We start from the raw sequence: 15,778 nt of genomic DNA, 5'->3' as shown, positions 1-15,778 counted from the left end.
AGCATGTGAAAGACAAATGCATAAAATTTGCACAAGCTCTCAGAAACAGAAATCAGAGTACATTTTCCAGGGGTACGGAGTTTGGGGATTTAATGCATAATGGATGTAGGCTTTCTGTTTGGGGAGATGAGAAACTTTTGGTAAAGGAAGGTGGTAAGAATAACACAATATTTTGAATGTGTGAATGGCGTGTTTTGGGAGTGGTTGAGATAAGAAACATTTATATAACACATATTTCCACAATGAAAGGAAAAAAGGAAGGAAGGGAGCAAGGAAGGGACTGAGGGCAGGAGGGAAGGGGGGTAGGCAAACAACCAAAGAGAAAGGACAATTAAAGGCAATACATGATTCTGCATAGGACCGAGCAAGGGAGGAAAAAGGGCTCAAAGGCACATTATTGTAACATATGAAAAAACTGAATTTTCAGTGTAAACTTTATATAAATGTTGAATTTTTTTAACTTAATACCTACTTTTCAGGTGGTTATGTAAGGGAATATTCTTTTCTTAGGAAATATACATGGTAGCATTAAGTGTTCAAGGAACATAACGTATATAACCTACACTCGAGTTCAGAAAACAGATTGAAAAATAGACAGATATATAAATAAATAGAATGATACAGTAAATGTGACAAATTGTTAAAACTGGTAGATCTGAGTATCTGGGGCAATATGGGTATGTTGGGTTCTCAGTATGGGGTGTGCATTATTTTTGTAATTATCCTGTAAGTTTGAAAATATTTCAAACTAAAAAAATTTTTAAAAAAAATTTTTTTAAAGACTCTTTGAGGGGGATACAAGGGTAGTTCAGTGGTAGAATTCTTGTCTGCCATGTGGGAGACCTGGGTTCAATTCCCGGTCCATGCACGCTCCCCAAAACAAACAAACAAAAAAAATTCAACAAATGCTGCTGCAGTAACAGAATACTCACATGGAAAAATAAGGAAATGTGGTCCCACCATACCGCACACAGGAAAAAAAAAAAAAGACTATTTTCTAAACCTCCTGCTGTTTACTGGAGACACTTTAGATTTAACATATAAGTTGAAATTAAAAGGATGAAAGTTAGAGATAACACAAGCAGTAACCATAAGAAAGCTGGAGTGGCTATACTAATATTAGACAAAATAGACATTAAAACAAAAAATATCATGAGAGATAAAGAGAGACATTTTAGAATATAAAAGAGTCAATCCCTTAGGAGAATAGAATTTAATCATATAGGCACCTAACAAGAAAGGCCCAAAATACATGAAGCAAAAACAGACAAAACTAAAGGAGACAATTAAAACAGACAATTCAATAGTTAAAGACTTCAACACCCCGCTTTCTTAATATTGGAAAGCAAAACAGAAGATCAACAAGAAAAGAGAATTACCACTACAAAATTGTGTTGATGGCTGCTTTCTCTGGGACTATACTTAAAAGCAATGACTTACACACTTTAGGGAATTATATGGTATGCATATTATGTATCAATAAAGTTGTTATTAAAAAAAGATAATTGGTGGTGCAAGGATAGCTCAGTGGTAGAATTCTTGCCTACTATGCTGGAGACCCAGGTTCGATTCCCGAAGTCTGCACATGCCAAAAAAAAAAAAAAAAGAGACAATTACCTGCTTAGAGTAAAAATAGCAATGTGCTGTAGGGTTAAAATATAAGAAAACAAAAACACAGAGAAAGCAGATATCTGGAATTATAAAGCTGCAACATTTTTCATGGAGAAGTACATTATTGCTTAAAGGTAAAGGGTGATAACAATATATATTATAATCAGATCTAAAAAAAACAAAGCGCAAAATGTGGAAAAAAACAACAAAGTGGTATAGTCAAAAAGAAACTACAAAAAATGGAATGAAATAGTGAAGAAAAGAAAATATAATTCCCTAAAAACAGAAGACAAAGAAGTCAATGAGATTGAAACAAAGAACAAAACTGGGATGAATACAATACAAATATTATAATGGAATTTGCATCTTAACCACCAAATTTGAATTAAATGAAAATAGACTAATTACTCATATTACAAAGCAGATAGAATCAAAGTGAATACAAAAGCAAGTTCCAATATATGGTATTTATGAAAAAAAAATACTTTAAATATAAAGACACAAACAGATTAAAATTAAATGGGTAGTGTTCTAGCTTGCTAGCTTCTGGAATGCAATACACCAGAAACAGAATAGCTTTTAAAAAGGGGGAATTTAGTAAGTTGCTAGTTTACAGTTCTAAGGCTGAGAAAATGTCTCAATTAAAACAAGTCTATAGAAATGTCCAATCTAAGGCATCCAGAGAAACTTTGGTTCAAGGAGGCCAATGAAATTCAGGGTTTCTCTCTCAAGTGAGAAGGCACATGGTGAACACGGTTAGGGTTTTAAAGGCACATGGCAAACATAGTCAGGGCTTCTCTCTCATCTGGAAGGACATACGGTGAATATGGCATTATCTGCTAGCTTCTTCTCCTGGCTTCCTGTTTCATGAAGCTCCCCAAGAGGCATTTTCCTTCTTCATCTCCAAAGGTCGATGGTTGATGGACTCTGCTTCTTGTGGCTAGGTCATTCTCTGCTCTCTCAGAAATCTCTCTCTCTCCAAAATGTCTCCTCTTTTATAGCACTTCCAAAACTAATCAAGACCCACCCAAATGGGTAGAGACATGTTGTCACCTAATCCAGTTTAACAATCACTCTTGATTTGATTACATCACCAGGGAGATGATCTAATTACATCCAGTACTGAATAGGGATTATTCTGCCTTTACAAAATGCATTTTGATTAAAACATGGCTTTTCTAGGGGACATACTTCCTTTCAAGCCAGCACAGGTAGAAAAAGATATGCAATGCAAACCTAAACATAGGGAAACTGGAATAGCTATTTATGAATATCAAAGTAAACTGCAGAATGAAAAAAAAGATTATTACCAGGAATAAAGAATATATCATAATGATAAAAGAGTTATTTCATAAAGAAGACAGAAGAATCTGAAATATGTATGTACTTGATAACAGAACTTCAAAGTACATGCAAAACCCAACAAACTGAAAGGAGAAACATGAAAATATATTACACTTGAAGTGTTGTGCACACAAACTTGAAGGGTTTGTGTACCCAGAAAAACCATCTCCTTTAATCCTGATTCAATGCTGGAGGGTGAACTTTTTGGTTTATGGTGTACTGGAGTGGCTAAAGGGAAGTACCTGAAATTGCTGAGCTGTGTTCCAGTAGCCTTGATTCTTGAAGACGATTGTATAACAATATAGCTTTTACAATGTGACTTTGTGACTGTGAAAACCTTGTGACCAATGCTCCTTTTATCTAGGGATGCACAGATGAGTAAAAACCATGGATAAAAAATAAACAAATAATATGGGGACAAAAGTTAAAATAAATTGGGTAGATGGAAATACTAGCAGTCAATGAGAGGGAGGGGTAAGGGGAATGGTATGTATGCATTTGATTTTTTTTTTTTTTTAATTCTTTTTTGGAGTGATGCAAATGTCCTAAAAAACGATCACGGTGATGAGTACACAACTATCTGATGATTTTGAGAGTCATGATTGTACATTATGTATGGACTGTTTATATGTTGAAATATATCAATAAATATATTTTTTAAAATATTGGAGGGTGGAAACACTTTTGATTAGATTATCTCCAAGGAGATGTCGCGTGACCAATTATAGGTGTGGCCTGAAGGTCAGATAGAGGTTTTACTGCCAATTCAGGTAGGTCTCAATTAGTTTACTGCAGTTCTTTCAAAGACGAAACATTTTAGAGAAAGCTCAGAGCAGATGCAGATGCTTGGAGAACAGCTGCTTCAGAGGAGATAGACATGGATGTTTGGAGATGCATGGAGGGCCAACAGAGTGAGCAGTGATGCCCAGACACTGAAAAGCCCAGCAGACGTCACCATGTACCTTCCCACAAGACACTAAACAAGCCAGAATCCAGACTTTAATCCTGGAGGAACTAAGTAAAGCCCACAGGACAGGAAACCACTTAGGGAGGAAAGTACAGGACATGGAGGTGAAAGCATTGGAGTCCAGGAGCAAGGGACCAGCAAATACCAGCCACGTGACTACTCAGCTGAGAGGTATTCTGTACAGCATCAGCCTTTCTTACATGAAGGTAACCTCTTGTTGAAAACTTGGACATTTTCATAGCCTTAGGACTATAAAACTGTAAAGTAATAAATTTCCTTTATAAAAGCCATTACATTTCTTGTATACTGCATTCTGACAGCTTTAGCAAACTAACACAAGTATCAATAAATAGCAATATAGCAAAATCAAACAATATATTCTCTGATCACAATGGTACTGAATAAACATCAATAAAGTAGGACTTCCAGGAAGACGGTGGAATAGGATAAGCTGAGTTCACTCCTGCTGCAAGAACAGCTAGAGAAGCAACAGAAAGATGACAGTACAGCAATTCCAGGGGGAAGTGAACTGAAAGGGTCTTCTATACCACATGAGGAGGCCCTGATTAAAAAAGCTGAGGAACTGAGATGCAGAGAACCCAAGACCATCATCCAACTAGTGCAAAAAACCTAACTCACCACTTTCCAAACAGAGGCCAAGAACCTCCAGGAGTGCAGGACAGGAAGATAGAGACTAGTAAGTAAGCAAAGACGTGTTCCATGAATGTGTCCCACCCAAGCATGCCACCCCACTGACACGTGTCACCATTCCCCCCTTCCAAGTTTCGTGACCCACACACCTAAGCCCCACCCCTGGCACTGCAAGTCCCACACATCTTGTGCATCCTCACCATGGCTCCCATGCACAAGCTTACCCCTAACCCAGCCCTGATCCCAGCACACACCTTTGCCCCACCCCACAGGACATACATACATACCTGCACCCTGCCCTTTGCCAGTCACACCCCCCTGCAGGCTAAATACAGCCTCCTGAGTGCTGTGCACGAGAACACCTGTGCCCTGCCCACAGAGCCCCATTCAGGAACACACCCAGGCCCAGGCTCACCCCTACCTACTGTCCACAGCCCTCAAGCCCCATGCAGGCACACATCCCAACTCAAACATACTCCACACCGGTGCACACACACCAGACCCCTCTATTCCCCTAGGCCCGGGAGTACCTGCCCTCCACTCTACTTCATGACCTACGCACGCATGTCCCAACCCACCTACCCCCGCAGGAGTTTACATGTGTGTATGTGCCCCATCAACCCGGCTTTTACACACATCCATGCCGCACACCCCACCCCACCCCACACAGGAATGACCCCCTGCCCAAAACCACCTCCACAACCGGTGCCCAAATCCACTGATGTCCCACACCCCACTTCCCATGCACAGGGACAACCATGCTCTGGATTCCAAACCATGCACACCCATGCCCCACAACCATGCACCAGGTCCCTGAGGACACCCACAGCCTGCACACATGTGCCCCACCACCCTGACCCAGCCCCAAAACTTCCCAAGATCTGCACACCCATGCCCCGTACATGTTCAAATGGATGTCTCAGTCGGCACCCTGACTCACCTCACACCCTGTGCAGGCGTGCACCTGCACCCCACCCACTGGTCCCACACCAGAACCCCAACCGCCAAGCACCTGCCCCATGCAAACCCACCCTCCAGGCTCCACGCGCATACCTGCACACTGCATGTAAACCTGCCCGCATGCATACACACAACACAGCCCACCAATCTGCCTCTCGTAATGCCCTCTCTCCATGTCCCGCCATACTGTGCCCTGCCCCTGCATTCTTAGTCTGCCCCAGATGCACCCTACTCCCAAGGCCCCCATACTGCCCCCTCAAAAACCCAAGCCCACACACCACACTCCAGAGCACTAGAGCAGCGCCCCTACCCTGTGTCTACCCCTGTGCCACAACCCACCACACCACCGTGTTCTGAACCATGCCCTGCATCTTGCTACACGCCTGTCAAGCAAATACAAAACTTTAGATTACTGAAGGAAACCAACCTCCAAAGTAATTCTATCATGATAATTACAGACCACAAAGATACCATAAATAATAAAGGATATGAAGATACAGACAGATATAGCCCAGCCTAATGGCTAAATTAAAACATCACAGGAGACAGAGACTTTGGAACAACTAAGCAAAAATATTCACACAAATATTCAACTTATCCATTGGGAGAACTTCTGACATTTTCAAAAGCATTGAAGACAAATCAACAGGCTGAGCCCTCAATCTTGGGGGTCATCCCTATGAAACTTATTCTTGCAATGGATAGCCAAGGCCTACTTAAAATCTTTGAGGATGAAGGAAATCTTCGGAAAAGTCTGTATTTATGTTACAAAATATGAATCCTAAGAATGAATTCTCCCAAGGACTGATACAAAGTAACAGTGGTTGCTAGAAGCACTCCCACTATTAGTTTGAAGAGTCTCAAATGGACCCTACCACTGACAAATCAAGATGGAAATCCAATATGAAGAATTTAGGAAAATGGATTAATACAAGAATGCTATGATAACATACAGCCATGACAGGGTTCTTTTAACACGGATTCCATGAAACAAATGAAGATGTAGGTTTCTTACTCCACACAAATGGACAGTGGATTTGACTTTCTAAAGACTTTTTTTGTGTGTGTTTTGGCATGGGCAGGCACTGGGAATCAAACCTGGGTATCTGGCATGGCAGGCGAGAATTCCACCATTGAACCACTGCTGTATTGCCCTTTCTATAAAGACTTTTTGTATTACTAAAACAAGTAGATTTTTTACTTTTGGAGAAGAAAGATGGTACACTAACATATATTAAATTCTGAATGCTCTGAATATTTTGTAATTTGATTTGTATGAGGATAGCCTTATGGAATGTCAATTTGCATAAAACACTTTTTAAAAAAAAGGAGCTGCATTCCAATACTTAACACAATTAAGTTTTCTATTTTATAGTCCTTTTAAGAATTATTTTACTTCTCTAGTCACAGAAGAATATAAATATTTTATATTTATTTTGTAAATAATATATTTAAAATATATTTATTTTAATAAAAATATATTTATTTTATATTTGTATTGATTTTTTAGTTCATCCATAATGCTGTAATACTCACAATATGATTTAGTGTCAGATTTTGCATCTTTGCTTAAACAACAGACAGATGAAAACAAAAATATAACCATACTTGTAGGTCAAACATGGAGGTTTCTATAAAATACTACAAAACATTTACATGCTAAATTACTTTCTAGTAAAAACCAGGCTTTATACCTGACTGGTAAAGCACTTTTCCAAGATCATATTGATCAGAAATGAATAACAATGAGAGGAGATGGTGGAAATTATTAATAAACAACAACCCAAAAATACTCTCTCCCCTCATTATTTCAGTCAAATTCTTTTATCAGCTATATTCTTAAGAACACATCTGTCTCCTTTAAAGAACTGCAATTTTGATGGAAAAGTGAAATAAGTTATTAAATCATAAATGTGTCCAAAAAACGCTTATACAGCACTAAGTAAGTACTGGGTCTACATATTGTGCTAGGTGGTCAGGTTAAGATGCAGTCTGTGATTTCACGTAACTCAGGGATATTCAAAGGTCATTTCCAAGGCCAGTGACCCCATCTGTCATACATTCCACAAATATACTTTGTATATCTACTATCTGCCAGTAACTGCTCTAAGAGATAGATAGAGATAAAGCAGTAAATAAAACTTTGCTCTCACGGAGCTTGCATTATGCTAAGGGGAGACAAGTAAACAAACATGTCCCAAGTGGTTTAAAAAAGAAAAAAAAAAAAGCTACCCCCGAAAACATGTCAGAGTAAAGAGACAGAAGATCAGTTATTTTATAAAGGGCAATAACATTCAGATTCAAGTTGGAGATACATCTGATGAGCAAACAGTGGGTCAGGACCTTTAATTTACATACTCATTTAATTGATATATTCAAAGGCACCCACTGTCTCAGCATCCTACCAAATCAAACATGATTTTCTCAGTCCCCATTTTTCTTACATTCCTCCAAGCATCTGACACTACTGACCTATCCGTTTTGAAACTCAACTGGCTTGTATGACAAAATTCTTACCCTGGTTCTTTATGCCATTGGTTTAGAATCAATACAATCTTAAGGTGATCATATCAAGGACCTAATTGGTATCTTCCCTACCGAACAAAGGGAAACAGATTTTAATCGATATGGAAATTGGATAGTATCTAGAGAAAAGACTTAATTTTCTTCTTCTATCTCTAATAGTTTTTCTTGTTTTTTAATCCCAACAGTTTTTTGAAGAACATAAAACAATGCAATGACATTTGCTCAGAGCATTGCAGAGGAAGAGCAACATCAAAAACTAACATCTGTACAACATGTTTTCATTTTACTTCATTCAATTTACTTCACATTTTATCTAATCTAATCCTCATAAAATAATTACACACTGTGAGGTAGAGGTAGATAATAGTTCCATGTTAAAACAAAATCTTAACTTTTCAGATTGACATCATTTAAAAGATTAGATTTAAATAATTATCTATTTTTTTCTTTAAAATTATTTTATTCGCACCCATTATAGAAGCAATAAATGCGTACTATGGAAAATGATTAATAGTATAATGGAAAACAACAGCAAAACAGACAATAATCCCAATATTGAAAAATAACATATGTTAACCTTCTGGAATATTTCAACTTTCTTTAAGGTGATCCTTATTAGGTTTGGCAGTTTTTATTGTTTCATACTAGCTAGAATATTAATATTCCCTAACAAGCTTGCTTTTTATTTAAAAAAAAAAAAAAAAGGAAACAGCAATGAGGGCTATGTTGATCAAAATTAATGAAATCAATTGAAACAATTTTCACAATTTTAAAAATTGAAATTCACAATTGGAAAAAGACTAAACATATTTATTCAATAACCTTCTACTGTAATTGTGCCAGGTGATACATGCTACAGGCAAAAGATTATGTACTTTAAGAAAACTGGATTCTCACCTGTTCAATCTCTTTGGTTTTTGATGCTATAGCTTTAGAGCGACTGGTTAGCTGACTGTCTTCAAATAATTCTATGCCATCTGGTGCATTTGACTCAGGTTCTTCTGGTTGGTCAATAAACAATGGTGCTGTGGATCCCGCCTTTAAAAATAATTAGAAATATATAAATTGTTTTTTAAAACGACATATAGTATTTCAAATGACTGTGCACAGGCACTAACTGACAGACTATTTTTTTTTTACCTGCTAGGCTTAACCTGTTATAAGAAAACATTTTCAATTTTACTATGCATCATGAATATAGATGATTAAAGAGGAAATAATTGCTACATTTTTATTCAGGTAAGAGAAAGTCCCTAGATTTATTGTATTCAAAAATATATTTCATACTACATTAAGAGTGTTAGGGTAGATTATGTGAAGATGGCTGAGTAGGAAGCTCAATCCCTCCAACCAAACATTCAGGGAAATGTATAAAGAAACTATTTCAAAACTATGGAGTCCAGCAGAACACTCCGTAGCATCTACGAAGAGCTGGAGGAAGAGGCTGGCTAATTACAGTAAACATTAAGAAACAGCTCTCTGTTTCCCCACCCTCCACTCTCACACATTAAAGGCCAGGGGAAGGAAGCAGAAAGTACAGGAATAATATATGTTACACTATTGAAGTCAAGTTGGTATCAAATCAAATATAGTTATATATTTAGGATGTTAAATTTTAACGCATGGTAACCACAAGGAAAACATATGAAAATTACATTCAGACAGAAATGAAAAGAGACTCAATATAATACAAAAAATCAAATAAACATGAAGCAGGTATTAACAGAAGAAATTAGGTACCAAAAAGGCATAAGATTCACAAAGACTAAGGCAAAATTGCAGAAGAATTTCCTGCATTATCATTTTAAATGTAAATGGATTAAATTCACTGGTAAACAGAGATACTGGCAAAATGGATGAAATAGTATGACCCAAGCATATGCTATTTACAAGAAACTCAGCTTAAGTTCAAAGAAATAAGTAGGTTAAAAGTGAAAGGATGAGGAAAAAATTCTATACAAGTAGTGATCAAAAGAGAATGGGATAGCTTTATTAACATCAGATGAAAAAAGACTTTAAGTCAAAAACAGGAAGGATGAAAACAACCATTATTTACTGAAAAAGGGGGCAACTCAACAAGCAGGAATAACAATTATAAATATATATATGTAGCTAACAAAGATGCCCAAAAATATATGAAGCAAATACTGACAGATTTGAAAGGAGAAAAAGTCTCCTACTATACTAACAGTAGGAGACTTTTAATATACCACTTTCAATAATGGATAGAACATCTGCACAGAAGATCATATGGAAACACAGGACTTGAACAAGACTCTGAACCAACCAAACCTAACAGACATATAAAGAACCCTTCACACAAAAATAAGAAAAAAATACACATTATTCTGAAGTGTATCTCAAAACTAGAAGAACCAGAAAAAGAAGAGTAAATCAAACCCAAAACAAACAGAAGGAAGGCAATAACAGATTAGAGCAGAGATAAATGAAACAGAGAACAACAAAAAGAACCAACAGAGAAAAATCAACAAAAAGCAAAAGGTGGTTCTTTGAAAAGATCAATAAAATAGAAAAACCTTTAGCTAGACTAATGAAGAAAAAAAGAAAGGACACAGTTGAATAAAATCAGACATGAAAAGGGAGGCATTACTACCAATCCCAATGAAATAAAAAGGACTATGATTAGGGACTCCCAAATCAATAAGCCAAGTCCTTGATCTTGAGGCTTGTTCTTGTGAAGCTTATGTATATAGCAGAGAAGCTTAGCTTACCTTAGCTTCTCTTAGGTATGCCTAAGAGTCACCTCCAGAGGACCTCTTTTGCTGCTCAGATGTGTCCTCCTTCTCTCTTGCCCAACTCTGCAAGTGAAAACCATTGCCCTCTCCTGCTATGTGGGACATGACATCCACAGATGAAAGTCTCCCTGGCAGTGTGGAAGATGACTTCCAGGGATGAGTCTGACCCTAGCACTGTGGGATCAACAATGCCATCCAGGCCAAAAGGGGGAAAAGAAGTGTAACAATTAAGGTATCAGTGGCTGAAAGAGTTCAAACAGAGTTGAGAGGCTACACTGGAGGTCACTCTTACACATGCTTCATTTAGACATCGCTTCCTATCATAACTTGCCAAAACCCAAATAAAACCAATCCAGCAATTCGAAAGACTATCTAGGGCATTATGTAAGTTTCTACAAAGGTTCCATGCATTAGGGTAACTCTCCAAAACCTTTAACTTCCAGATGGGTCCCTGGACCAGATAAGTCCTGAAATGCAGAGGGGCCAGCCCTTCCAGAATATCAACTCATTCCATTCTCCTATACCATATTATCAACAGCCTCTTCCAACATGAGAAAGTTAGAATGGGAATAGTCCAAATATTTCTAAAGAATGGGAGAAAGATCAAGGTGATGGTGGAGTTATACAGAGAAGGTCAGGTTCAACAAATGAGTATGGGTGCTGAATCGTTATACTGATATTTCTTTTAGCCTCTAGTACCTTGGAGCAGCTAGAAATAAAAACCTAAAATTGGAGAATCATAACCCATACCAAACTCTGAAATTTTTCTACAACTAACTGTTGCAATGTACTCTGAAATTTATTGTTTTTATGTATATATGTTATTTAAAGAGAATGAGGACTATAACAGTGAGGTATGAATATGAGTGCTGAATCATTATATTGATATTTCTGTTGGTCTCCATGTCTTGGAGTAGCTAAAAGAAAAAAACCAAAAAATCATGGTAGTGTAACCCATGCCAAACTTTAAAATTTGTTCTATAAGTACTGTTGAAATGTACTTGGAAATTTATTGCTTTTGTGTGTGTGTGTGTGTGTGTATATATATATATTTCACAATTTTAAAAAGTTAATAAAACAAAAAAGGATACTATGAACAACTGTACGCCAACAAATTAGATAACCTAGATGAAATGGACAAACTCTAAAAACACACAAACTACCTACACTGACTCAAGAAGAAACAGAAGATCAACAAACTAATAACTACTAATGAGATTAAATTAGTAATCAAAAACTTTCCAACCTGGACTCTAACTTCTGCTGTTGAGCAAAGAACTTCAAGATGGGAGGCAAGTTTAGCAAGAAGGGATAAAATTAAGGACAAAGACAAGACAGCTAAAGGAACACAGACAAAAGAAGAAGGAGTCCAAAAGGAGAATGAGACCCAGGAGCCTGTGGAAATCACAGAGGTGAATAAGAGTAAGGAGAAGCCAAAGGAGGCTTGGGACACTGTGAACAAGAGCAAAGAAAAGGAAGGAGACAAAGACACAGTTGCAGACAAGGAAAAAATTCTGAAGGCCAAACCCGAGAGGATGGAGGGAACAGTGGAAGCCAAACCTGAACTCCCAAATGATACAGAGCAAGAGCACATTGTAGCCTCTACTCCTTCTGCAATGGTGATGCCACTAAAGCTTTCAAGGTCAGTACTAACGCCAAGGCAGAAACCACAGCACCCACTAAAGTGGATGACAAGAGCAAGGAGAAAGGGGAGTCAAACAAAAACAAAAAACCAAAAAACCAAAAAAAAAAAAAAAACGGCTCAGACAACTCTGGCTACCTAGGAAGGAAAAAGTGATGGGGCCCCAGCTTCAGTCTTAAAACCTAATAGCACTGAGGCTGCTCCAGCTTCCAAGGAAGCCCCAACAGCCACAGAAATATCTACTTTTATACCTACAGCCCAGGCCCCTGCACCTCCAGAGGATGAGGTTAAACCTGCTGAGTAGAAAGACCAATAAGAACAGCTATGGAAAACAGTAACACTACAAAAAACAAACAACCTGTTTCTCCTCTTAGCTATTCTACTAATTGGAAGTAATGAAACATATTGCCTGAGGCAAAACAAGGTATGTTGTTCAATCAGAGGAGGGAGGGGATGGGGAGAATCCAAACAGTATTTTTCTGGAGAAAACTGTAATATACCTTCAGTTAACTTTATCAATAAACGCTAGATATTAACAGTAAAAGTGTGCTGTACCTGGACTGCTGTTACATGACCAGCATCACTAAGATGTAATATCTTTTCTTCTACAATGGGGATTGGAAGCAGTATGTTTGATTCTGCCTACAGGGCTTAGGCCAAGGCAATGAGATCTTTATGAAAGAAGTATTTCCTACATCTTCTTTTTAATCTAACAGTCTTTTTTATTTTGATATTTTTTCAACGTTGCAGATAAATGCCAACTTTCAGAAAGAGCCCACTTAGCTTGCCCAAATGTATCTTGGTATCACTATTACATTCTTCCTCTTCAGATACTTTTGGGAGCAATAAACATTCTGTCATCCTACATAGCTTACCTAGATTTCTCATGAAAAGTTAATCTCCCCAAAAGGGAGTTAATCTCCCCAAAAGCATATTTGTGTGAGTGCTCCTATAGTTCTCTTTATCGGTCAATGGAAATGAAGAAAGAAAAAAAAGTCTTTGTTTATTGCAGTTTCAATTTCTCTTCCATTCTATCCCAGACACCAACACAATACTCATTGGAAAATGAAAAATAAGCACATGCAAAGATATACAATGGATACACAGAAGTCATATGTAATTGTATAAATGGTACAATAGTAATAAAGTTAAACAATTAAAATAAAAATCTCCCCAAAAGGAAAAGACCAGGACTTGATGGCTTGGGAATTTTATTAAACGTTACAAGAAAACTGAACATAAACTCTTCCAAAAATTAAAGAGGAGGGAACACTCCCTAATTCATTCTACAAGTTCAACATTATGTTCATAACAAGGCCACATACAGATATCACAAGAAAAGAAAATTACAGACTAATGTCTCTTATAAATATAGATGCAAAAATCCTCAAAAAAATACTACCAAATCAAATCCAACAGCATGTTAAAAGAATTATTCACCAGAATCAAGTAGGATATATCCAAGGTACGCAAGGTTGGTGTTCAGCAAAAGAAAAACAATTAATGTAATATACGACATTAACAGAATTAACAGATCATGTAGAAAATATGCCACATGATCATCTTCACTGATGCAGAAAAGGCATCTAACAAAATCCAGTACCTTTTTGACTAAAACACTTAAAAACCTAGAAATAGAAGGAAATTTCCTCAACATAATAAAGGGCATATCTGCAAAACCTACAGATAACATCATACTTTATGGTGAAAGACTGAAAACTTTCCCTCTAAGATTGGGAACAAGACTAGGCTGCCCACTGTCACCACTATTATTCAACACTGTACTGTAAGTTCTAGGCAGAGGAATTAGGTATGAAAAAAAAGCATCCAAATTAAAAAGGAAAAAGTAAAACTTTACTTATTTGTAGATCGACATTATCCTATATGTAGAAAATCCTGAAAAAATCTACATCAAAGCTTCAGTAACAAATTCAATAAGGTGGTAGGGTACAAGATCAACAACCCAAAATCAGTAGTGTTACTATATACCAGTAATGAGCAATCTGAGGAGAAAATTTTTTAAAATTCCATTCACAATAGCAACTAAAAAATGCAAATATCTAGAAATAATCTAACCAAGGGACTTGTACACAGAAAACTACAAAACGTTGCTAAAAGAAATCAAACATCTAAGTAAATGAAAGGACATTCCCTGTTCATGGACTAGGGGACTAAATATTGTTAAAACATCGATTCTTATAATAAAATATGCTATCAGTGGCTAAAAGAGTTCAAATAGAGTTGAGAGGCTACTTTTTTGCAAGCTTCAGCTACATACTGCAAATTAGCATACCATGGTGTACTAAACCCCAACCAAAATCATTCCTGCTAACCCTAAAGAACACCTAGGGCTCTAGCTGAGATTCTACAAAAGTTTCATACACTAAGTTTACTTTCCAGAAACCTATAATCTCCAGGTGATTCATAGGCTAGAGCCATCCTATCCAAGAATATCATCTAATTCCATCCCCCTACCCTATACTGTCGACACTCCTTTTCAACATGAAAAAGTCAGACTGGGGATAGTCCTAATATCCCTAAAAACTGAGAGAAGGATCAAAGGAGAAGGAGTTACAACAGAGAAGACAGAATTTAACAAATGAGCGACTCCTGAATCATTAGACTGATATTTCTTTTAGTCTCCAGCTAGAGGAAAAACTTGAAATTGTGGAACTGTAACCCATACCAAACTTTTAAATCTGTTCTATAACTACTTCTTAAAATGTACTTTGAAATCTTTTGCTTTCTTGTATATATGTTATATATCACAATAAAAAATGTTAAAAAGATGTCAGTTCTACCCAATGTGACTTACAAATTCAGCATAATCCCAATCAGAATTTCCACAACCAATCATCAAATTTATATAGAAGGGTAAGGGGTCCCAAAGAACCCAAACCATCTTAAAATAGAAGCATAAAGTTAGAGGACTCATACTTTCCCAATCTTAAAAAATTATTACAAAGTAATCCAAACAGCATTGTATTGACCCAAGAGCAGACATACAGATAGATGGAATCAAAATGACAACTCAGAAATCAGCCCTCACATTTATGGCCAAACGATTTTTGACAAGGGTGCCAAGTTCATTCAACAGTACCAACAAACGGTACTGGAAAACAGGATCTCCATTTGTGAAAGAATGAAGGTCGACCCCCCACCTCACACCATCTAAGAAAAATCAACTCTAAATGGATCAAAGACATAAATACAAGAACCAAAACTATAAAACTTCTAAAAGAAAATGTAGGGAAGCATCTTTAGGACCTTGTGTCAGGCAATGGTTTCCTAGACTTTACACCCAAAACATAGGCAACAAAA

The 15,778-nt window shown here is 37.0% G+C and overlaps 1 protein-coding gene across 14 annotated transcripts in view; it reads right to left on the bottom strand.

Moving 5' to 3' along the window:
- PPHLN1 (periphilin 1) overlaps positions 1–15,778 on the bottom strand; it is a 194,350-nt gene that overhangs the window by 84,129 nt on the left and 94,443 nt on the right. For all 14 annotated transcript variants that reach the window (XM_077170606.1, XM_077170614.1, XM_077170608.1 and 11 more), the window contains one exon: positions 8,957–9,097. In XM_077170606.1, coding sequence (XP_077026721.1) covers positions 8,957–9,097 — 141 coding nt within the window. The remainder of the gene's footprint in view (positions 1–8,956; positions 9,098–15,778) is intronic.

The sequence above is a fragment of the Tamandua tetradactyla genome, chromosome 7, assembly GCF_023851605.1.
Source record: "Tamandua tetradactyla isolate mTamTet1 chromosome 7, mTamTet1.pri, whole genome shotgun sequence".
NCBI lineage: Eukaryota > Metazoa > Chordata > Mammalia > Pilosa > Myrmecophagidae > Tamandua > Tamandua tetradactyla.
This window is presented reverse-complemented; position numbering and strand designations above follow the sequence as displayed.